Source organism: Geospiza fortis, unplaced genomic scaffold (genome assembly GCF_000277835.1).
Source record: "Geospiza fortis unplaced genomic scaffold, GeoFor_1.0 scaffold66, whole genome shotgun sequence".
Classification (NCBI taxonomy): Eukaryota; Metazoa; Chordata; class Aves; order Passeriformes; family Thraupidae; genus Geospiza; species Geospiza fortis.
The window spans coordinates 1007654-1032909 of NW_005054312.1; the positions used below are offsets into that span (position 1 = coordinate 1007654).

The 25256-nt window shown below is 38.6% G+C and overlaps 1 protein-coding gene across 1 annotated transcript in view; it reads right to left on the reverse strand.

Moving 5' to 3' along the window:
- The window catches only part of MGA (MAX dimerization protein MGA), a 43584-nt gene extending 21674 nt beyond the window's left edge, over nt 1-21910 (reverse strand). The window contains exons 1-13 of the mRNA XM_031055801.1: nt 20768-21910; nt 14670-15600; nt 14252-14339; nt 13998-14093; nt 10299-10427; nt 8830-8928; nt 7611-8254; nt 6608-6965; nt 5478-5701; nt 4480-4620; nt 4002-4074; nt 2139-2659; nt 357-654 (exon numbers count right to left, since the gene is read on the reverse strand). Of these exons, the coding sequence (XP_030911661.1) occupies nt 357-654; nt 2139-2659; nt 4002-4074; nt 4480-4620; nt 5478-5701; nt 6608-6965; nt 7611-8254; nt 8830-8928; nt 10299-10427; nt 13998-14093; nt 14252-14339; nt 14670-15600; nt 20768-21831 (4666 nt within the window). The 5' untranslated portion in view covers nt 21832-21910. The remainder of the gene's footprint in view (nt 1-356; nt 655-2138; nt 2660-4001; nt 4075-4479; nt 4621-5477; nt 5702-6607; nt 6966-7610; nt 8255-8829; nt 8929-10298; nt 10428-13997; nt 14094-14251; nt 14340-14669; nt 15601-20767) is intronic.
- Nucleotides 21911-25256: the final 3346 nt, after the last annotated feature.

A 25256-nucleotide genomic window follows, 5' to 3' on the forward strand; every position in this document is an offset into this window, starting at 1 on the left:
TAGTGGTACTTCACTTGTTTGAAGCTATACTGTGTTTGATGAAAAGCAATTAAAAATTACAGAAACTAAACTCTGAAAATTCCAGTTTGTATTTGGAGAGTATCCATCCACTCTCATCTCTTGAAAATATGTACTAGTAGCATTAATAAAACAACTAATAGTGAACATCTGTAATCTTACTCTGAAGTCAAAATAAAACTTTCTGCTTTGAGGTTATTTACTGCAGAGGCATCCTAGGTAGGCAATGCAGCCAAAGGCAGCATGCACTGTTGCACAGAAATCAACATTAACGCTGTACACTCACTCTGTACTTCAGCTTCACGCAATTTAAAACACAGTAATAAGTTCCAACCTACCTATCTGTCTCTGTGCTGGGACATGGGTTTTCAGAGTCGTCACAGCAGGGGTTGAAGTACTGCTGGTGGAAGATGTAGTTTTAGGAGCTGATGTTGTGGGCCCCTGGACTGATGGTGTCCCAGAAGCAGGAGTTTTAGCACTGGGTGCTACCTTGGAGATCACAGTACTGAGGGCTGCAATATCAAGTACTGTGGGCTGCAGCCTGCCTGTGATATAAGCTGCTAGCCGATTGGCAGGATGTAATGCCCCCATCTGTCCCAAAAGCAGTTTGGCCTGAGGATACCTTTTATCATTAACCTGAAAAAAGGGGAAAAGGGAAACTTTGTGAAAAGAACGCTAATTCACCACTTCTGGAGAAGTGTTTCATTCTGTGGGACTTCTAAATGTCCTTTTCAAAGAATCACTGCAATTCCGACTGGGAATTCCTAATTTTCTCATTGCTCAGGAGAACTTCAAACAACTCTTGTTTTATCTTTGTAATACAGATTTTAAATGCTGCTCAGACTCACATAAAACCAGAGAGTCCAAGGAACACGTGAAATCACTGAAATTAGGTAAGAATGAAGCTAGCACCTATTTTTCCTGTCCATGCTTATGCTGTAGTCCTGAATAAAAAAAGGTTCCCTAACTGAAGGACAATTTTGGATAAAATTCTCAAACCTAATTAAGACCTAGCATCACAAAAGAAAGAATACTGATGACATATACATTGAGACAAAACTTTAAAGAGCTTGTAAAAGCTGCACGAGCTTTTTCCTTATCCACACTGTTGTCTGATACTGTAATTAAGGCATGATGAGTTCCCCAACTTAAAATTCCAAGCTGTAGTGGCAACAGACTGCACAGAAAAAAAACAGAATATCTTGCTGAATGTCAGGCTTTATGCCTAGTGGACAATGGGAAGTTTCGGCAGTGCTGCATTTTGCTTTCACATTGTTTGATAATACCTTCTAAAAGCCAAATGTATTTAAGACACTACTAAATAAACAATAGCTTTTATTGATCAACCTTTATTGAAGATAAGAAATCTCCTCACCTTTTTCTCTCCACTAGCTTCTCTTTCTGAGGGTGTCATAACTGCAAGGTGTCATGAAAACATATTTTACTCTGATTTTCAAATTCGTATGATTTTCCTCAAAGTGGCTTTACTAAAACCACAAATAGCTATGATGGAAGAAAAGGATCTTCATCCTAATCCTGTAGTTCCTACTACTAACTCTTAACATCATGTCAGCAACATAAAACTGCAAGGAAAAGACCCTGTGAATTTAAGATTATAAAGTCTCTTGATGAAAAATATATATTCCACAAAGAAGATTCAGGCTGTTAGTGAAGATTAACAGTTAGTTGTAGCAAAAAGCAATTTAATGTTTACATTTTCATTTTAAAGTTTTGTCCCAGTGTATACTTCCCCAGAAAATATTCTTTCTGTGGACTCATACAATCATTCACTTAGAAGCATTAGGTGTCAAATGCACCTTCAGGGGGTTTCACAAAGAACTGAAAAGATCTTGAAAGAGATTCTGCACTTGGGTCAACAAGACCCAAATTGCCAAAAAGACAAGTTTAAACCATCAGATTTCAGGATTCCGATCAGATTTCCTGTCAATGAGTAAATCTTGAAAGGGATAAGCTTATGGAGAGGAATGCCACCAGATACCAAGGACTCCTGTCTCGGTAGGCAAAAGACATATTAAAGAGTGTTCTCCCCTTCAAGGAGTTCTGGGATAGTACTGGATGAAACTGCATCTAATCTCCACAGTAAAGGCAGAGAGACCCACCTGAATCAAGCCCGAGGGGCTCGTATTAGCATTGCATTTGTAGGCAACCAGCTTTCCTGCAGGAGAAACCCCTGCATAAAAAGGCAAGCCTTTGCCCCCATGCAGCTTCTCCCGCAGTTTGTCCGCTGGGTCTGCTCGTGTGACCTTTACATTCTCTGAGTTATTGCATGCCGCCACTGTGCTATCAGGAGTCTCCAACACAGGGATCTCAGGCTTGTCGTCCTTGTCCTGGTAGGACGGCACTGAAATTTTCACTCTGGAGGAGCAGACAGAAGGATGGTTCTCATCCTGGGCCTTGTATTCCGAAGCCAATTCAATAATGAAGCTACCCACTTTGAGGCACTGTGGCGCGTTACTGTTGATATGCTGTGATAAGATGGTCAAGATCTTATTGTGATCTTCCTCCAAGTTGCAGTCAGAGATAATCTCGATAAGTTTGGCTGGTTCACCTTGAGTGGTGTGATGAACATAGGAGGTGGAGAAAGAGTCCCCCTCACTACGGGAAGAACACCAGCTTTTCTCTGAGAAAGAATTGAAATAGGTTTCTGCAATACTATGGCATTTTAAGCACCTGGATAGTCAAACAATTTCATTCTGCCCACACCTCCACCCTTAGCTCAGCTCAGCTGCAGGTCAACAACAAGTAAAAGAACTGTTCAAAGCATCACTTTCCCTTGCAGAGCTCCACAAACAAGCAAAATCTCACTGCAAAACTAATGTAATTATTTCTCACAGTTCAATCCCTGCAGCCATACCACGTCACGCTGTATCCCATTGCATCACAAGCTAAACGAAGCCGGGTTGTTTCAATACATGGGTGAATATTCTCCAAACACACAACATGGTAGAAAGCATCACTGGTTATTCAAGAGATGGCACTTTTCTCTTTGAATCAGAAAAGCACGCATGTCCTACAATGGCATAAGGGGACATGCCACTAGCAGAACTGTCTTTTGTAGAAGATGTGTAAACAGAAGCGTGACCTTTTGTTGTCATTAGAGCTACAATGCTCTTTTTTGCAAAACTAAGGATGTTGATCCTTGTGTCCTGGCCATTTTAATTTCACCTACCAACGCACCAGCATTTTCAACTAATCATATTATTTTTCCATTCCCATCCTTAAATGCAGCATGCGCTGTTGTATACATTAAACAGTAAAAAGATCAGCTCAAAAAGGCAGATATGGTTCATAAGTGGATGACACAATGCCTCTAGTATATGTCTCATTTAAGGCTTGTAGCATGATTTGGGCCGCTTCAGACGGAAAGAGAACATGGATGACTAGCCTGTTTCTTCACAAGCTAGAAACTCAAACCCAGTATCACTAACACAGCAAAACTTCAATTTTTCAACTTGAACTAAACAAATTCAACATCAAACTTGTCCCAACCAGTTCTATGTAAAGAACATGAGGATCCCATCCTCCCAGTGCTACTTAGATATTTAATTCTTCAGTAACTACAGAGTGATAGTAAAGAAAAAAAGTGGGAGGAAAAATACCCAGACAAAGCAAAGCCGTTCATCTCCATTCCTTTCCAAGTATCTAATCATCTGTCTTGAAGACAAGTCTGCAGTTTTATACTTTATTGCTAAACAAGCTACTGGCAGCACTGGTCATTTTACACTTAGAGCAGCAGCAAGCACTGGATATTTAGTCTGCTGTATCTCCATGTGAGCCCCTCCAGCTGCTAAGAAAACAGGAAGCTGTACGCATGTTATAAATGTTTATTAACAACTGTAATGACTCCCCCAGAAAACCTACTTCTGTTTCACCATTCACCAGTAGCTACTTTTTTTTAAAGAAATACCACAAAAACATGTAACTGCCAAGAAGTGGAATTATACTCTAGACTCAGCTCTTACCTCTTGATGCATCTTTGTCTTTGTCTACCTCACAGGTTGCTTTCTCAGGAGACTGAAGCTCTGGTTCATGCTCCTGCTGGAAGAAAGAAAATATTCACCCTATACATCTTACTTACACACTAAAAATCACAGCACAAAATTAACGAGGTCACCCCAAATCACAGAAATATGCTGTCTTTGACTGTTACAGGCTTCATCTTAGAAGAGCTCTATTAACAATGAACATTTAAGCCTTACATAATAACGCACTTGTCGCAGACAGGAATCTCCCCAGACAAGAAAATGTAGTATCACAGTAACAGAGTAAGTTTACCGGCACTGTAAAGTGATTTAGGCTCCACCTTCCACAGCCCCACCACCAACAAAAGCAAATCAAGCCCTTATGTCACGTAGGAGTCTCTGGGGAAAATATTACTTCACCATTTTCAACATTTCTGCCTATTCTATAAAACATACTAGTTACAGTGTGACTTCTTACCTTTACACTACAACTCTGTGAATCACTTTTGTCTTTTTGCTGCTTTTTCTCCTCTCTCTTGGGTTCATAGGCTCGCACCCTTGCACAAGTCATTAAACTTTCAAAGTACATGTAGACAGGATCCTTGTCTTCCTCTCGAATCTAAAAGAAAAAAAAGGAGACAAAACCCTCTTTTCTCTGTTCTGGATGCACATCAGATTCACAAAACAGCTCTGCTTTCTAAAAAACTTCAACATAAATGCTTCAATAGTAAGGGTCAAAAGAAAAGTCTAGCGTTTAAAGCTAGATATTCCTTCTCAGTATCATCACATAGCCACCACCAGCTCCCTGAGATTCAAACCCATTCAGATATTCTTCTAAGTGAAGCAACAAATCGTAAGTGCCATGCACTGTTTAATATTATCTGGTATACATTAAATAGCTACTCTGGTATGTTTGTTCTTCAGATATAACTACACTCCACTCTACAGCTGATTTTCCTCTATTGCTGTTGTTGGTTTTCTCTGATACTAAGGTGAGGGGAGACACAAAGCCAGATTCTTAGAACACTGGCATTGAAACCTCAAGAAAGAGAAAAAAAAACCACCAAAAAAACTCCAGAACTACACTGAACACTTTGTGTCTGTATCCCAACATTTTTTGCAAGTAATTCATACTTAGATAGGCTACATTATGTAGCTATTAACTTTAACAAACATGACAGGACTAAATTTTGAAAAAAATAGCATATATTACTGTATTTTTAAATGAGGCTATAAATGAATCATAATCACCTTCCACCATCTCCATACTGCTATAATAAATTCTCAACAGAAGATGGACATAGTAAAATTCTATATATAATCAATCCATCCTAGCTTATCAACACACCTACAGGCAATCAGTCCTAAGCTTTCACCTCAAACTTTTCTACAATTGTTTAGTACAAAGGCTTTTGGCAGTATTTGTTTTAATTTTCAGTACAAGGAAAAACATGCATCTATTTTTTTTTCTCTTACCACTGGATTGGGTCTAGGAATGTACATTCTGCTTGGTTTTGTTCCACTGGAAGATCTGTTCTTACTAGGAAGCCAGACCTCTGGGCTGGGCAGTACCATAGATTTAACTGGCTCAATAACAGATGGTGTTGGGACATAAATTGGCTCTGGATCTACTTCACCTTCCACCCTCACCCACAAAGGACAATTCCTAACAGGTTGTTCTGGCTCTGAATCACAGATAGCTGAAAAAAAAGAAAAAACAAAAATTACTTACAAATAAAACACCACCTAACAGAACAGTAACAGAATTTTTTGTTTGAGTTTGAGGTCTAGCCATGCAGCAACCACTAATCCAAACTGCCACAAAATCCTTCTGGATGCTTTTCTTGCGTCAAATTCTAGCCAAAAGTGACTGGGATTTGTCTACAAGGAAGAAAAAATGAAAATAAAAAATGTACACTAATCCTCATTTCTCACTTTTACTGTGACAGAAGATCTGAAAAACCACTGAAAATAAGTGACCTCCACTGATGCTGCCTACTGAAAAATTACAAAACACCAAAAAAAAAAAATCCCAGACCTTACACAGGAGATATATGGAAGAATTAATTTATTCCAGTGGAATACCAGAGAATATTTTGTGTCAGCTATTGCTAAAAATATTGTTAGGAAAAAAGTGAAAATGTAAATTCACAGGCAGTTTCTACCAATTTGGTTTTCTGAGCCTACCTTAGGCCAGATCTGAAATTACCACAAATAACTATACTTCCAAGGAAGTCCAGCTATAAACAGCAACTGAAAATGCAGCTCTAGATAATGACTTGTTTACAAGGAAAGGTAACTGCACTGTAACAGTGAACATTACCTACAATGACAGCAGCAATTATCCCATATCCATCAAAGTCTTTTTAAAGACATTTAGAGAGTTGAACAAGAGTTTAAACTACTACGAAACTCCAACTATTTGATTCAATAAGTAACTACACAGTGCCCAAAATGTTGATCACATAAGTAAGAATTAAAAAAATAAAAAAGATATTATTTCCTTTAAGTAAACTGGATTTAGAAATGGCATCACTACTACATCCTAAGAAAAAATGCCCATGAAGCTTGTTGGTTTTCTGTATGTAATCTCCACCAATACTCACTGTATTCCACCCTTTTTCTCTTCTTCCTATCCTTCTGCTTTATCTCGTCTTCTTCCCCATCACCCTCTTCTTCCACATCTTCATCCTCTTGCTGTTGTCCTTGTGTTCCAAACAGCACAAGATTTCCACGCACAGCCTTTTTCATCATTTTCTTATGTTTTGATCCTCCCTTCACCAGCAAGACCCTTCTCTTGAGGCAGGTACACCCAAACATGCAGTCTGGCCTGCGGCAGTGGGTGGGCTGACGTTTCTCCAGTGCCAGACTGGCACATATGCAACCCAGTCGGCAGAAATCATTGTTGCAAGGAGGTGCTCGTCGTCTTATTATCTTGTGGATAGGTTTGCTTTTAAGAGATGCCTAAAAAAAGTTTTAAAGAAGCATAAACTTCAATTTTTTGTAAGAGGAATATTTTAGTAAAATGTAATCAAGTATATGCAAAATTGCTATTCAAAGTTCATTTAGAAAACCCCTCGAGCTACATTGTTTACCTACAAAAACTTGTCCTGTATACCACAAAAACCCCAAAATCCCCACAGAACAGAGTTTTGATTTGAGTCCTTTGAGAGGCAACTGGAGACAGCAAAACCATCCTGGTAATAAGCAGGATGTGAAAAAAGCAAAAGTTATCATGGGACAACCGGGTTACATGACCAGGATTTTCTTGTGGTTAGTTCAACTGAAAACATCAAAATGAAAATAGCAAGGAATTGCAGTTACTGAATAAGAATTGTTTTAACTCAAATTTCAATGGTGAGCATTTTAAACAGTTTAAATTATTAATAATTTGTATCAATACACTATTAACACAATTAGCTTTTTCCCATACTGCTAATTCAGCACTCCTCAAGTTTCACTGCAAAGACACATCACAAAGGAATCTCATGTTTTATCATGATCCTTAGAAGCTTCAGTCTTATCTTCTGCATCACTATGCAACATCCATAAGTGGTCAGATTAAGAAAAGCACCAGTACAGAAAAGAAAGAAACTATTACAGATGTACCTGAGCTGTAAGCAGGGTTACCAAAGAGATGTCTGCTCGCTCTTCTGTAATATAGGTCCGTGGTTTCCCATCCCAGAGAGCACAGTCTTCCAAGTCCATTAACTTCACTTGAGATTTAGACAAACCTGGTGGACGAGGTGCTTGGTGATGCTGTGGTGCTTGACGCAAACTGATCTGTTTTGGAAACGTATTTTCATCCACAGCTGGCAGCACAAAACCATCTGCTTGGTTACTCAAACTGCTAGCAGGCTTAGCAGACTTTTCCCCTGACACTGACAAGTTCTGCTTCTGCTTTGGAGGAAAAGGTGAAGGCAAAATAGGTTTGTAAGATGATTTTGCTCTACTGTTTGTAGATGTCTGTCTGGTTTGAGTCTTTGCTTTCCTAGAGGTAGATGATGGAGGAACAGGCTTCAATGTGTAAGATGTTGATGGAATTACAGTGGACTGCTTCTTTAAAACACTGTCGAGTGTTCGAACATAGCTAGTGCTCTTAGTGGGAAGCTGATATACCACAGGAGAAGTGGGAGTGTCAGAAGAGAATCCCATACTTGTTTCCATCAATTTCCCTTCATTTTCCAGGTACTCATCCAGCTTGTCACTACAGAAAGCTGAGCGATTCTTCAGTGAACCTTCTGAACTGCCACCTAAATAAATGGAGAGTACTTTAACTCCTGGAGTTAAATTTTATAATAATCAAACACAGTAGGATAGGTAAATACAGCTCTAAAAAATGCTTCCACATTCTTCTTCCACAAGAATAGTACATAATATTCCAGAAGAATAGTATATAATATAGGCACATCAAATATAATCCATTCTGAAATACAACCAGCAGCCTGCACAACTGTTTTTGTGGAAATCTTACATGTGTATTTGTGGTGGTTTGGCCTTGGTTGGACTTCAGGTGCCTGCCAAGCCACTTTATTGCTCACCTTCTCAACAGAATGAGGGGGTTAAAAGTAAGCTGCAACAAACCTCATGGGTCAATATAAAGGGAGTCTAATAAAGTAAAAGCAAAGTTTCTCTCTTCCCTCATGAATCTCCATTCTGACTATGGAACTAGTACTAAAAATTCTTTAATCGTAACAGTCTCAATATAAAAAAATACATCTCTCATTAAGACAGACACAAATACCAAATAGCAAGGTCTGTGAAAGGTCAGGAAAATGGCGACATGCTGGAAATATGTACATTGATCTCTCTTTTCACGTTTTTTTACCTTCATTTCTAGAAGCACCATGAAGTTTCCCTCGCCAGCCTTTGATTTTTGTGAAATCATTTGTCTTTCCTGTCCTGGAAACAAAAGAAAATCCAGTATCTGGAAAAGAAGAAAGTTAGCCTCAGTTTATGAACTAAGTTTAATTGCATCAGTGTCTTAGCAAACTCTGCTTATTCTTTTTCAGAGACAGGTGAACAGTAGCAAAATCAAAAGATTTGAAGCAACTTAATTTTTCCTATTTGTTTTTTTTTAATTAACAGAATACTTAACAAGAAGGTCAAATTCCCTGTAGAGTTCTGCTCTATGGCCAAGCATCTGCAATCCACACAAAAAATGCTTCCTTTATTTTCTGTTTTAGTCTCCTTGGCATTGAGCAAAAGCAGTTGGCTCTGAAAGTCTAATGGGCCAATCAACTAATTAGTGGGCTAAAATGGAAAAAGCAGGTTTTGAGCTCATACTACAGCCTCACTCAGCAAGAGAAGTAATTTGATTCTCTCCCCTCAGTTGGGCCAATGGCTTTTATAACACCTGCAGAAACTTCATTTAATGTTCACTGCTCTGTCAAATTCAGATGAGTATCTATTAGGGGCATGACCAGTGAATAACCACAAAAGGCAAACAGTTACATCTCTGTCAAGTTATGTATCAACTGTGGGAGCTAAGATGGAATGTAAAGGTACTAACAGGGATCTGTGTGGCCATTTAACATATTCTTAGGCTAGAAATAATTGCAATGGACACTAAGCTGACTGAGGTCTTCTGAATTGCATCTTCCTTTCCCGCAGTGTAAACAATCTGAAATTCAATGTCTGCCTCTGACAGCTCCCAAAAGCAGTAGATTAAGAAAGACATAAGTAATCAGAATACAGTGGGAGAAACAGTTAAGTAGAAGAAGATAAGCATATAAGATAAGCTACACTTTGTCCATCCAGTTCACTATTGAACACAGTACCTACCAACAGTATGAGAACCACAGTCACAGTATGATTCACAGTATGGGAAATGCATTTGTTTGGATACGAAGCAAATTTAGAAAAGAACAATCAGTCACAATTTTGTAATAAATAATTATCATGAAGTTATAGGGTAGCCCCCATGTGGCATCTCAAGGCCTTCTTCTGGAAAATTCTGATAGTCAGCTCTGTGAAAGAGAACTTTTTTTTGTTTGGTATGTGAGCAACACCAAATTCAGATTGCTTAATCTTTTTCTGAGCAATTTGAGAGGTCAGTATAAAATAGATACTATTACTGCATCACGAAACGGGAACCCTGAAAATAATCCAACCACAATTACTCAGGACTCCTTGCCCAGTAACCACAAAATGATCTACAGAAGTTCTCCTGTTTTGTCATTTTAGTATCATTTTCATCTCTTTAGATACCAAGTTGAACTAAATAGCCATTCTCTCCTTCTCCTTGATAATAAAAAGGTGACACTTGAGATTACAGCAAATTCATATTCCACCCACCTGGAGAATTGGGGTTGGTACCTGGATAGCTCCACAGAGAGTAATTTGAATAGGAAAGAGGAAGTTGCACACCCAAATATTTCAAATCAATGCTCATTGTGGGGTCCACAGAATTCAACTTCAGTCCCACTACAAGAAACAAGTAACAGTAAATGTCTCAAGGAAGCAAGATACTAGGAAAAAGAAAATCAAGACATTCACTAAAAGAGAAACTGTTCAGTGACCATGGGCTTTTCTGGCACTTCCCCATCATTTTAAGAGACTTGAAAAAAGCATTAGTGCCATAACAGTTATTTACATTGGATTTATAGCAGGTATAAATTAAAGAACATTTTACACAATGGGAATTCGAGAAAAAAACTGAATTACTTTTCATCATTTTTTGACTGCTACTGAAGTTTTCACAGAAATTTATTAACCACTGTGCCAGTGTTGTAAAAAATCTCATAATAAAACCCTCTGCTGTTTTTCTGAATAAATCAGCACCATTGACATCTTTGAAGGCTAGAGTTACTCTCTGAACCCAACCCAGCTGACTGATATTTCATCTCTCTAAGCTACCAAACCTGCCAGCAGGACTTACACATCCCCTTTTGTACAGAGCTAAACTCAAGCAAGAACATATATCACACATACATCAGCTTCAACCAGCAATAACAGACAAGAAACCACATTTTAGCTCTGAAGAATATGTGTGTGTGTGTGTGTGTGTGTTTGTTTGACTGCTATGATATAAATATGAGTTTAGACAGCGATTTCAGGACCCATCTGGTCCAGAAATGGGGAAAAATGGCTATAAAGAAACTAAACAATCTGTGTTGTTAAAGGCACTGAAGCACTTGTGGCGGCATCAACATGTTCCTTCATTAACAACTCCCAATACTCAAACTGAAAGATTTACTTGGTAATAAAAGCTATTTTTGTCAATGGCAGAAAAAGATACAGAAGTGATGAGAACAGTAAAAGCTAGGAAAATTTATATTGTACCTTTTCAAGAAATATTGTTACACTGAATTCAAGAAACCCCTGTCAATAAAATTCAGCTTACAGTTGGGAGCTGAGAACTAGCTATAGAAACTTTCAAATGTTGCTCCTGTTGCCCACAAGTTTGAAATGAATAAATTTGTATGTATGCATCTTGAAACTGAGACTGTACAGCTTGACAAGGCTCAAGAAACAAAGTCATATTTGCACATACAGCAGAAACCTTGCGCTGGTTGTACACATTTATATTCACAAGTGGAAACACAGTGACCAGATCACTAGCAGCCTGAAAAACAATTGACATGAAACAAATCTCAAGCATGGTTATTTAAACAGATACTGTTATCACAGGCAGTCTAGTGAGATGTAATTTTCATATCTACATAGGGAAAACAAGAAGTAAGTCAGTCTGGTGTTTTGTATAAAAATATGTCGACTGACAAGGGTCAAGATGCCATCCATTTCTTTTTTTTTCCTATTCAAATAAATTGAAAGGGTAAAGAATTTATTTTTCTTTACACTCCTTTCTGCCACCTGCAAAAACAAGTCTATCTTTTTTTTACACTTACACAAAAATAAGAACATCACACATGCACAAAATCTATTTTTTCAGTTTAGGATCATGAAGTAAAAAACACCCAAGACAAAACCCAAGAGGATGAGCCCAAGAAGTGCAACATGGAATGACTGCAGGCGGCCAGAGGAGAACAAATGGTAACAGTTAAGTATTATGCCAATAAAGACATCCCCATACACAACAGGTGAATAATCACTTTTCAAAATTTCTATCACTTCCAGAGCACTGCTAAATTTCAGTTGCTGTAAGCAAACAGTAGCAATGAAGAACTATAAGAACTTTCTGATCTCCATCAGCTGCAGATGATTAACCTGAAATATGTAACATGACAACAGTGCCCTCAATTTCCAAGAATATAGTCAGGGATTCAAATTAGCTCAGTTAAAAGAAGCATCCCATAGCATTGCAGCGCTCCAGCAGGAACTTTCCTTTTAACGCACTTAAGTTGGATTCCCTTCTTTCTGAAGCACTTTCCTGCAATTCTGGTGCCTCTAAAATCTAGACAGCCTCCATCACCGTTATTAACTTCACAGATCAAAAGCAATTGTAGGGTTCAGGTACAGCTCCAACATTTCATCAGTGAATCTCAAATAGAATCTTAAACTTCTCAACAACACTGTTGAGAATCAAAACCAAGAATTAACATCAAAACTGCTATGTCTGTTCCTTCCAGGATCTAAAGTCTGCAAGGCAAGAGATCTGTAATTATTTGGAAGATGAAGGCAATCTGGAGAAAGTCTGGTTCCTTGTCCACATGCAGCAGCTGAAGTCTAACAAGAGTATTCATATTGTAATTCACTTCACAGCCCATTCAGATTGCATCTATTGTAGTATTGCTCTTGCTGCAAATAATTTTCCTGTGTCTTCTTTTCCATCTAAAAATCAGAAGCTGTGGTTCATCTCCATCACTGCTGAACTGCAATTTCACTATTTAACAGGCTCAGCAGATTACCATCCAACATGATGGAAATGATGGTCATTACCACTCAAAAAAATCAAAATTCTTCAAATGTCTTTTTCTTAGCCTAATGCTCGACATTTCTTGTCCATTTTGTAGTATCTGTGAACTGCTCAAAGCCCTTCAGAAGGCACCTCACACTTCAGCTGAAGAAAAAGCATGTGGGTTGTACATGTTCCCAGTTGCAGGATCATCTCATGAGTAAAACAGCCCTCCTAAGTGCTGTAGTTGCCAGTGTACCATATGGTTGCCAACAAAATGTAATTTTATACTTTTTTTGGGTAAAGGTAACACCTACGAGGTCCACAATAAAATCCTAAAATGGCTTAACATTGCTATTTCTAATAACACGCCATGCATACACCATTCAAGACAGTCCAATGTTCTTCACCACAGAAGCTCCCTCTGAGAAGGCCCAGAACAGCTCATATCAGAGCGAGATCAGAATTTGCAGACTCAGTCCCTACAGTGTTACAGTTATGTGTTTGAAACATTCAGGGTCACAACCTCACGAGTATGCAGAACAATGTTTCCGTGTGTATCATAATTTCATCGCCTGCTGCGCTGCCAACATTACTGTCACTGGTCTCAGAACTACCATTACTGATGTCTTTCAGCATCATAAGAAGACAGAACATGAAGTTCCACTCTGTGGAGCCTTGATTTTTCCTGCATCTACCTCAGAATAACATTGTATATAAACAGAAGATCACAAACTACAAGTACCTTGCTTGGCCCTCTAACATGGCTGGTGAACTGGATAAATAAGGACTCATAGAAATAAGGACTCAAATCACAGTAAATGTAGTCTTGGTTAAGTGCTGCTGGATCCCTAGCTCTTCTATTCACCAAGAAATGCCTACTTCTAATGAAGGAGTAAAACCAACTCTAACCGCTTTCAACCAGGTTTAGGTCATTACAAAACAGGCACCATCAAAAGGCTCAGCAACTTTTGCAAGAGGCACGTAACATGCAGACTCCTGCTCTCCTGCTGGAGATTCAGGAGTCACCTTTTGCCACCTCCACATTTTCTAGTTTGAAACAAAAATGTGTGCAGATGAAAATCCAGGTCCCAGCCGTATCAGGCACACACAGTATTGGCACCAGTAGGAAATCATCAGCTGAGTATTACTAAGTGCAATGATCAATCAGGCTTATCAGTATGCACATGACCACTTACCTTCCTGAAGGCTAGGATGTATTACTTGTTTATGCCTCAAGTTCTTCAGCTCTTCCATCAACTCCTTTTCCAATACTTGTATTCTTGCTTGACAATCTACTCAAAAAATAAAAGAACATATAAAAAACATTTGCCATGCAAAAAAACTGACCTAATTATTAATTTTTCAGTGTCTTTGCGAATTCCCTTACTGCAGGAAAGAGCCACTCACAAAAAAAAAAAAAAAAAAAAAAAAAAAAAAAAAAAAAAAGTACCTGGATCACTTGTAGTCAACAGGGGAGCCTGAAGATTCTGTGACTCTTCTCCACCAGCTCTATCAACAGTGTTAATGTCAAGAGCTTCCTACATACATGAAGAGCCTTGAGTAAGTTAAAATACCTTAAAACACTTAGATGCAAAGCAGGCCACATCAAATATCACCAAATTATTGAAAACATGAGACTGTTTCATAAACAAGCATGTATTCCTTTATACAGAACTCTAGATCCCTCTACTTTTCCCTAAGCTGCAAGAAGTAACACCATGTTACGAATAACACAGGGTCAAAATTAAACAGATTTGGAAAGAGGTCACAAAACTCTAAACTCAGTTTAAAAGAAAATATAACTTCAGTTGTAAGCACAAAGGCTTTACAAAGTTTTTGAATTTTACTCCAGAACAATGAGGTTTTACCTTTGATGCAAAGGACACAAAAAGAACACCATCAACATCTTCAAGGTCCGGTTTAACATCTGGAAGGATATTCCCAGGCCCCAGAGAAGTGTTCTTGTTGGCTACTACATTTTTCCCTATACCTTTAGGTGGTCGACCAGCCTTGGAAATTTTCAGTTTCCGGGGCCTTCCTCTTTTGTTTGTAACTGATGATAGGGTGCTTTGATTGTTACCAGAGCCTTTGAGGGACATAGGGTTCTTCAGTATGCCAGGCCTTTTTCTGCCACAGATTTCTTTATCTGGAAAATCACAACTTACTGAGCCCCTGAGATTAAAATTAGGTAATTTGGATAGAGCCCACTGGGCCTCTCTGATTGAACAGTATTTCTGTGACATTTTACTCCCAGGAGATTCCTTCTTCATAACTAACTCCTCAGGCCGAGTGACTGTGCCTGAGCAAGAGTCTTTGTGATTTTCGAAACACACAGGCAAGGAATCCAGGATTGCACTCAAAGGCGATTTATCCTTCTTGCAAGAAGAAAGCATGGTCTGAGGCAGCTCAGATATCTTCACTGTGCTCTTTGTGACTGTACAAGGCTCCAAATAGACCACAGGCATCTTACCACTATCCAGTTTTAACATTTTCGCTTTGGCAACACCTGAAGGACTGGTTAGCATACGCTTCCTAGATGTGAATTCTCCATCAGGTCCATCTGTTTCACGGCGTCTCATTAGGTGTTTTTGTACAACGGGATCATCATCATCAGTGTTGGAATATTCATCAGTTTCTTCATCTGTGTCTTCCTGTTTCACAGTTACTCCTTGTGTGCAAATATTTGACTCGTAGTCATAGTCATCTACTGGCTCCTCTTTAATGACTACATTAAATTGTCCATTTGGGTCCAATGGAGATGCCACACGGGAATTGCTCTCATAACTGCTAGCAATGGGACTGGGGTGGGAGAGAGGAGACAAAACCAAAATACAACATAAGATTTTTATTTTATCAAATCTCCTTTAACAAAATTGCATCACCTGCCATAATTCTTGGTTGTACTGTAAAAAGCCTCTAAAATGCTCCCAGACATAAGTCTGCTAAATAAGCTGTCATTTTCAAGCTTACATTTATAGAAGGACTCAAGAAACCCCAAGAAATTGCCATTATTAAGAACAATCCAACTTCTTATCTGAAGGCAGCAGCACAACTTCCTTCCCTACTAATATCAGGGTGACATTTGCCCTTTTTCCTCTTTTACTCAACATGAACTCATGCTAAGCTGTCATATTTGAAATGCTCAGAAGCAGCCTTAGTTTGCTGTGCATCTCATTAAGACACTAAAGCCATTATGCTTGCAAGTAAGAAGCCAAGTGAGCCCTTAAAGCACCAAAATTTTAGCTAATGCACCCTGAAGCCATATGCAGACAATTCCTAAATTCAACTGTTGTTTGAACACTTACAGAATACTAATATCCTACTGAATTCTGCTGCATTTTCCACTAGGTCTGAATCCTAACTTAACCAGAATTCAAAATACCATGCATTAGATACTGAAGACTAACAGTACAGGCAGCTCATAATGGGCTTCTTTGAGCGCCAGACAGATCAGTCAAAGAACTACAGTCACCAGTTTTCTTTAGTGTATCAGAACCTGGCTCCTTGTCATAAGAAAAAAATGCTAATGTATGAAGCCAGAAATTCATATCCAGAATAAAACTCAGAAAAAAAGGTCAGAATTTATTTAGTCAATGTATCGCATAGTATTCAAATAATACCTTTATACTTATTATATGATACACTATGTATAATTTAATTATATTAAATTATTATTGTCAACTTTGTGTTATTAAAATGTTATTAAAAGTAAAATTATTTGTTAATGACAACAATTTCAAGTAAAATTTAATGCAATTGTAGTACTAATATAGAGAGTAAATATTGTTTTATATATGCTGGAAGTATATATGTATGTGTGTCTATTTTATCATTAACATCATCCATCCCTAGCCCTTTAAAGAAGTGCTAAGCCCAGCTGAACCCACAGCAGGGACTGAGAAAGGGAAAACGAAGTGGAGGAAGAAGCTGCTTCCTTCTTGTGCAGACTGAGGACATACTTCAGGGAGAAGAGCTGGGACACACAAGAATCACAACACCAAGCTAGGAGTATTCCCTTTACGGAGAAACACTGCAGTATTAAAACAGGAAGCTGGCAGTCAAGATACAAATGTATATGTTTACATATAAAATTCTAAAGTGAAGCTACCTAGAAAATTTGTTGCAACTCATAAGGACACTAAGCAACCATTATTAAGCTTAAAGCAAAAACATGACTCCTGAGGGAACTGCAGGAGACTGGAATACCCATACTGTTTTGTCTACTGTTTTCTCCGGACAATGAATTTCCTATTAGAAATTTCCTAACTTTCATGTAATTAATAATGTGAAATGTAAGACTAAAAAGCCTTTCTGGGTCAGTGAGTTACTGTGAAAGAAAAGACAGACTACTCGTAAATTACTGGCAGTTGAAAATCCTGCCACAATACCAAACTAAGAGGTTGATTCAGCAAAGCTCATCCACAATTAAAATTAATATTATTAAGACTCATCTGCTCTGCTACTTTAAAATTCTTGAAAATCAAGAGGCAAAAAACCCTAACAAACTTGCAGGCCAGGATTTCTATTTGATATCTGGAATCAAAAAGCCCTGCTGTAAAACTGAAACTTCTAGACCCAAATATTGTTTTATTCCGGATAATGCAACCATAAGCCAGGTGGTGACATGAGTGAGGTATGACCCATGCATGTATATGCATGAGAAGATAAAGCATTTGCACAAATTCCTGTTTTAAAATTTTGATGCAATAACCAACTTCTCAAAGAATAAAAAAGTTGCTTTCAAGCACTGAAGCAATTTCATCTGGCTTTAGTTTCTGAAGTTACATGCAACCTAAGTAGTCACAGAAAATTCTCTTTCTCTAATTATGGGAAGATGAATCAAGGAAGTTTGTCCTCTCAAAATCTTCAATCTAAGATCAGGTAAAAATGGTGAAATAGTGTCTAAACTAGCTCTTTCTTTACCTGGTATGGAACAGTGCATATTTAAACCAACTTTCTTATAGCCCAAGTAATGTATTTGGCACCCTTGCAATATAACAACAAAAGCAGGTAGACTGCCTTTTTTGCTTTTTCCAGATTAAGAACCACTAAGCTGATCATTTTTTTAAAAGTACTAAGATACACTATTTTTTTTGGTACATCATTTTAAATTACACTGGGAAGGAGTTGGAAGGGGAATCTGATTTCTTGTGGAATTAATCTAGCAATCTATGGCAGAGGTTTGAAGGATAATCACTTGCCTTTCTCCCCCAAAAGAAAGGCAAGAAAGGAAAAATACTCAAACTATCAAGACTAAACACAAGACAACTAAATTAGAACAACAAGACTAACGGAGCATTAAAAATCCCACAGATTTTTTATTTTTGAAGAAGGAAATTCAAAAGACCTTGGAAAGGAGGAGGAGTACATAAGCCTGTAAGACTTAAGAATTAGTAAAGTTTGTTTGTTCCATGGCCTAAACATCTAAGTACATCCAGGGATAAGCATTTCTACTGAAGTATCCGCAACCCAAACACTTTTTTTCTTTACAACACACCTAATTAAACTAAACATACTATCAGGCCACATAAGCAGAAGGGAAAAACCCACATAGTACCTTGCAAAAGAAAACAGTCCTTTATTTCTGAAGTCCTCTAATAACTCAGGATTAAAATTACTCTTAGGTATATATGCAAGCTTTTACATGGTTCTATTATCAAAAATGTCAGAAGAATTGAGTATGGGTGGGAAGTGTCACCCTCAAGAGCACTAGGAACTCCACTTCTTTTGAGGATTAATTGTCTGAGGGGTAGCAGTTCCCAACTTGCTTCTCAAATCTAAGCTCAGCAGAAATCACCATCCTGACTAAAAGCAAGATAGTGCCTATCAAGTACTACCTACTAAGAGTTTGCCCACCACAAAAACAAAAAAACCCAAAACAAACAAACAAACAAACAAACCACCAACCCCCCCCAAAAATACAACACAACAAAAAACCCCAAACAAATAAACAAAAACCCCACAACTTCCCAGCCTTCATTGATTTGTAAATATTAATGTGTTTGGTTTGATTAAGAAAAATGTCACACTCTCAGTGCTGACCTTAGAAGCTGACATGCTTCTAAACTCAATTATATGGCATAAAAACACTGCGAACAGATCAAAATAAAGGAGGAGAACTAATGTTCTGAAAAACTCCAGCCCTTATAAAGACAGTTTTGCCATTTCTTAGATAAGATCGATTTTCTCTTTCCAAGTAAAGAATTTGACTTTTTCACACAGATTACAAAAACATAACAAAGAGCTGGCCAATGCCTGAAAGTAGTTCTAGGACAGTGGTAACATTTATTCATCAATGACAGGTGCTTCCAAGCCAGAAAACAAAAACTTTGCAGTGTTCTCCAGACTGCACAGATTTTAGCATATTTCAAAGATCAGCTACCTTGGAGGCAAAACCAGAAAGGAATCTAACGTGCTCTGGATCGAAAGAAATGAAATCTGCCAATTTGCATCATCTATTTTGAAGGAAGGTCCCTGAGTCCTTAAAACATCTTTTATTCCTTGGGAATAAACAGTTCTCAACTAAATCTGCTTCAATGACCCTCTCCAGGCAAATGAATATCATTATGAAAGCAAAATAAAGCTGTCAATAATTATTTTCTGAGTGTTACTTCTAACATGCAAAGTTACCTAAACTTTTCTCCATGCTCTTATGAACTAAAAAAAGCCCATCTTTTCTGTAATCAGTGTATTTTCAGTATTTAAGTTGGAATAGAACAGTGTTTTTTGAGAATAAAGTAAGTCTAGAAGATCTTTTTTCTAACAGACTGACACATGAAAATACTGCAAAAGAAAGTTTTGGGTACTCTAAATCTCCAAACTCCTAAGAATTACTACAAATAAATTCAATAAGGTGTCAAAATATGAATAACTTTGTAATTTGAAGTTTTTCAGTTCTCAAAAGGCAAAGAGATCTTTCTTGCAAGACAAAAAAAAAAAAACCAACAGAGGAAACCTCTGTCCTCTCTAAAACACACTGCAGTTGTATAGTAATACAGCCTTTGTATAACTACATCATAAATATAACTTTTCTCCAATAAGAACTGACCTCTAATTTCACCATTAACATCATCCTGATATCCTGCAGTTAAATAATTTTCTTGTGTACTGGTCTACAAAGGTTGCTTTTGTCACTAAACCCTTGGCAGATTAAGCCTGTTATTAACAAACTGACGTGAACCAATATGGCAGAAAAGAAACCCCTATGTTTTTTAAAATAATTTCTTATCGTTCAAAGTATCACTACATGGACATTAACTATTCACTAAGTCTGCTCCATGCTATTGCTTGATTTTCAAAACTAAGTAAAAGTGCAGTAAAATAACCGTTTTGCCAGGTTTGCTTTAGAAAAACCAAGTTGTTCTGAAGTACTTCCCTTACCTCAGAGCAAATATGAGGCAACTGACTACCAACAGGCAGGCTACCTCACATTTCTTTGTGGAATAAAAGAATTCACACCAAGCAGTGGTTATTGACAAAACAGCGGCTTGCTGCCAATTACAACTGCCTTGCAGCAATCCCTACACATATGCAACCTAAATACCCACACACCATTACTTTCACTGATGAAAACTGAAGCTATAGACAGCATGTCAATGTGGTGAGCAACCCTAAAAGCAAAACCAGTGTTTTTATGACTGCAATATGCTCTGCCTAAAACTCTGAAAAAATTAATTTATCCTTCTAAAATGCTAAGAGGGTTAAGTGAAATCCCTCAATGCTCCTCAACAACAGGAACTAAAGCAACACAGAAAATAATACTGAACTCTTGCATTCTCCAGACACCTTAGAAAGTCAAGACTGATACTATGACTGAGCAAAGAAAAGTTTTTAGTAATATTAACTGTTCTGCCATTTCAGGTCATGCAACCTTTAGCAGCAAACCTCTACACTGAGCATCCTGTTATTTATTTACAAAACATCCCACTCAACCAGCGGTTGTACTGAAAATGCAGTGTTAACCCACCTTTCAGAAACTTCTTGTTTTAGCTTTGGCATAACACCTGAAGGCAGGTCACTGTCCAGGAGACCCAAGAAGTCTCCTTCGGCATTAAAGGACTCTTTATCCAGCTCAGTGTCTGATGGATTTTGATTAATGAATGAAGAATCTAAACTTCTCTGATGCACATCTAATGCATCAACTTCAGCAGGGCGACCACAAATGCTAGGAGTGCTAAAAACACCACCTCCTTCCAATTCTAAATTGTTGTTCTGTTTCACATCACGCTGAGGCCGACTATTCAGCCCATCATCTCTGAAGCCTTTAGCGAAAGGATTGTAATCTATTTTCAGCTGGGTAATCTGGATGTTCTGGTAGGCTGTAACTGCGAAGAACTCTGTCTGTGGGAAGGTAAATGTATGGACATCAGGGCCGTTAAGCTGAATGACTTCCGTGGCTTTGTTTGCAGGCACCAGGTGAAGTCGTGGCAGATATCGGTGCATAGAATGCAGGATTATGTGACCCTCCTGGTCCAGGGTATTGTTGGTGAGTTTAAGTTTGTAGAAGGATACTGGCTGGTGCATCCAGAACTGGCCAGTGGAAGGGGATTCTGGATGAATAAACACTCGTCCTAGAACATGTGGTTCTGCCTTCCCACTGGGCTCCCACCAACGGCCATTCCATTTGTATCGGTGGTTGTCCACCGGGGATATGTCCATGACTAGGATGTACTTCTGACTGGAATTCAGCCCTGTGATCCAGTATCGGCAGTACGGGAACATCCGCCTCCCCTGCTTTGTCAGAATCATCTCTGTGTTGCGATGGTAGAATTCATTCCACATGCTGTTGTTATCTAGGGTGACAGTGATGCCCCCTGAGACACAGTCAGCTGGGAGGCAGGTCTTGACTCTGGGTTTGACTGGAGTGGACACACTGCTGGCGAGAGCACAAGCATCACTGTTTGCTACTAGGATTCCTTGGTCAGCTTTTCCATTTCCCTGCTGTTGTTTCAAGATGACAAAGAAAGCAGGCGCTGCACCAGACACAGTCCCACCATCCCGGCTAGCCAAGACAATCTGCTGTTTCTCCATGACGAGCACTTTCACAAGCTCTCAAACCAAATGCAAATTCTACAGAGTTCTGATAATCTTCTATGTGTGATCACCATTCTGGAAGAAATGGAAAATGCAGTTAAAATTATTCCAATACAGTCTAAGAAAGTAATTAAGTAGCATGAAACATCCTTTTTGCAATAGCTCTCCACATTATAAACTTAAAAGATAAGCAGTACTATAAAACAGCATAATCAGGGTGTAACAAATCAAGGTTGCATGTGTGTATACGATTTTGACCTTCTAGACATGGGGGCTACAACACCTTTAAATTCCTTTTTCATACAGGGTTTGCCCCAACAGAACTCCTTGCTTTGCTTGGCATTTCTAAGCACTTTGTTCAGACACTCCCTCTAGTCTGCAGATCATTCACTTAACAACATTAGGTAGAACATGCAAAAGTTTTCAGAAGAGCAAATGGCACATTCCTGACACAAAGATAAAGGTCTTGCCAGAAAGAAAGAGTTCCCTGAGGTCTGCAACTTGTCAAAAATGTAAAGGAGGAGAGAAAAAAGAAATATAAAAAACATTTTCTCTTCATTTTTTTATTGAAATTGTTGAAGTTTGTGTGTTTGGAATTTCTTTGCTTACACTCCCCAGCAATTTCTGTCTGTCAAGGGCAGAGAGAAAAAGAAGGGACAAAATACTTCAAATGGATAAACTCTGGAAAAAGACACAAACTAACCCCCAAAAGACCATGCAGCTAAGATTAAATGGATGAATGTGAAGCATTGGGCAGCCTTAGCTTCCTTTATCTTCTCAATTATGGAAATAATTTAGATCAAACAAGAAAACATTTGTACTGTTATGATTAGCATAATCACTGTTTAGAGAACTAAAGAAGTTACTTTTATCTGTATATACACAACTCCACTTCTGTGTGTCTACCTCCCAGGGTAAGAATTATGTCAACACTGTACAAAAGATCATAAACTACTTCATTTTTCAAATAGCCTGCATATTTTTCTTTGTGAAAATTTAAAATATGCACTTCTGGTAACAAAAAGCCTATTTCCACATCCAGATGTTTGTATTTTGATACTTATTGCATGAGGAACACAACACTGACAAAAAATGATTGATTCTTTTATCAAATATGTAGTTGGTGGGAGCTGGAGACCAGAGTTAATCACCACTGCTAGAAGCTGAGATGCATCCCAGAGTCCTGAGGGAACTGGCTGATGTGCCAAGCCACCTTCCTTAATATTCAAGAAGTCGTGGCAGTCAGGTGAAGTCCCAGGTGACTGGAAAAGGGAAATACTGCATCCATTTTTTAAAAAAGGGTAGATAGAAGTATTCTGGGAACTACTAACCTGTCAACCTCACATCTGTGGCTGGGAAGATCATGGAACAGGTCCTCCTAGAAGTGATGTTAAGGTGCATGGAGGACAAAGGCGATTTGCCAGCACAGTTTCACCAAGAACAAGTCCTGCTTGACCAACCCAGTGGCTTTCTACAACAGTGACTGCATTGGTGGACAGCGGAAGAGTTACTGATGTCGTCTATCTGGACTTCCATAAATCCTTTGAAACAGTCCCCCTCAAAGTCCTCCTCTCTAAATTGGAGAGAAATGGATCTGATGGACGGTCTGTTCCGTGGATAAAAAACTGGTACAATGGTCCCATCCAGAGGGTAATGATCAACAGCTCAGAGTCGCAGGGGACATTCACAACAAGTGGTGCCTCTCATGGGTCTATACTGGCAATGTAAGTGAAGCTAGCATGCCTGAATGTCGAAATGGACCTGGACAAGCTTGATAAGAGATCTGACATGTCCAAGTGCAAGGTGATACACCTGACATGGGGCAACCCCCAGTAAGGCTGGGGGATGGAAAAATTGACTAGCCCTGCTGAGAAGGACCACTTCTGTAGTTGTATCCAATGCAGCATGGCCAGCAGGGCAAGGGATGGGATTCTGCCCCTCCGCTCCGCTCTGCTGAGACCCCACCTGGAGTGCTGTATCCAGCTCTGGAGTCTCCAGGACAGGAAGGACACAGACCTCTTGGAGCAAATCTAGAGAAGGGGCACAAAGATGTTGAGAAGGATAGAACACCTCTCCTGTGAAGAAAGGCTGAGGGAGTTGGGGTTGTTCAGCCTGGAAGAGGCTCTGGGAAACATAATAATTGCAGCCTTTCAGTACCTAAACGTGACCTACAACAAATCTGGAGAGTGAACTTCACAAAGGTGGCGACAGAAAAAGGGGAAATGGCTTCAAAATGAAAGACAGAAATTCAGATTGGATATTAGAAATAAATTCTTTACCACAAGGGTGGTTACGGACTGCAACAGGTTATCCAGAGAAATTTTGGATGCCTCAACACTGCAAGAGTTCAACACCAGGATGGAGATGGGGCTTTTAGCAACCTGGTCTAGTGGAAGTTGTCCCTGTCCATGACAGGAAGGCTGGATCTAGGTGTCCCTTAAGGTCTCTTCCAACCAAAACTGTTCTATAATCCTATGGGTTGGAAAACAACCATATCTCTTTCAAGAGAATTAACCCTTAATTCACAAGTTTTAAGTGAACTGGATATTTAATAAGACATCTTTATTTTTTTAGGACTGGGGTACTGTAGGAGGAAAAACCCCTCTGTGCTAACAAGCTGTCACGCGCATGTGGCAAATGACCTCAAAGCTCAAGAGACAATTTATACCCCATTTATCATTCATATGATAAATATTCTTAACAGCTGGGAAGTATGAGAGATCCATTTTTACCCCTTACACATCACACTTTAAAACTTAATGTAAAACTTAAATTGGAGGAAATAAACCAAAACTGTTCTGCACAGATTTTGATACCTGTGAATTTACAAGGTCTGGTTTTCAGTTTAACTTTGCAGAGGAAATCCTTCCCCACAAACATACCCATAACCACCTACCCACTGAGGACTCCTTAAGAGAGTCCAGGATACAAAATGAATTCAAGTATATTGCTCTGCTTTTTCAGTAAGTTACACCTCAAGTCCCAGCAACGCAAAAGGTTATCCCCAAGACACGAGCGTTTTCATATTCACCTACAAGAACAGAATAGAAATAAATCTCAGATATACAGAGTGGTGAAAAAGGAACCACATAAGTTCTACATGATTTTCCACCAACTTACTTTGCATATACACATATAACACATTTATATGTACAGTAAACATACAGTTGGAAAGTGAGTTCACACTAATGCTGTGCAGTATGCACCAAAACTGTATTTGCTCATAAAGGAAACACACCATCAAAGTGGTTTCAGATCTGGTTTAACGTATGCAGAATGTCTGTAGCTTCACATTTACTTGAATCCTTTAAATTTATTTGACTAAATTATCTTACTAAAGACATAGCAGAAAAAAAAATTACAAAAAAAAGCTCAACAATCATGCATTCAGCAGAAGTTCTACGCATATGAAGACCTACAGA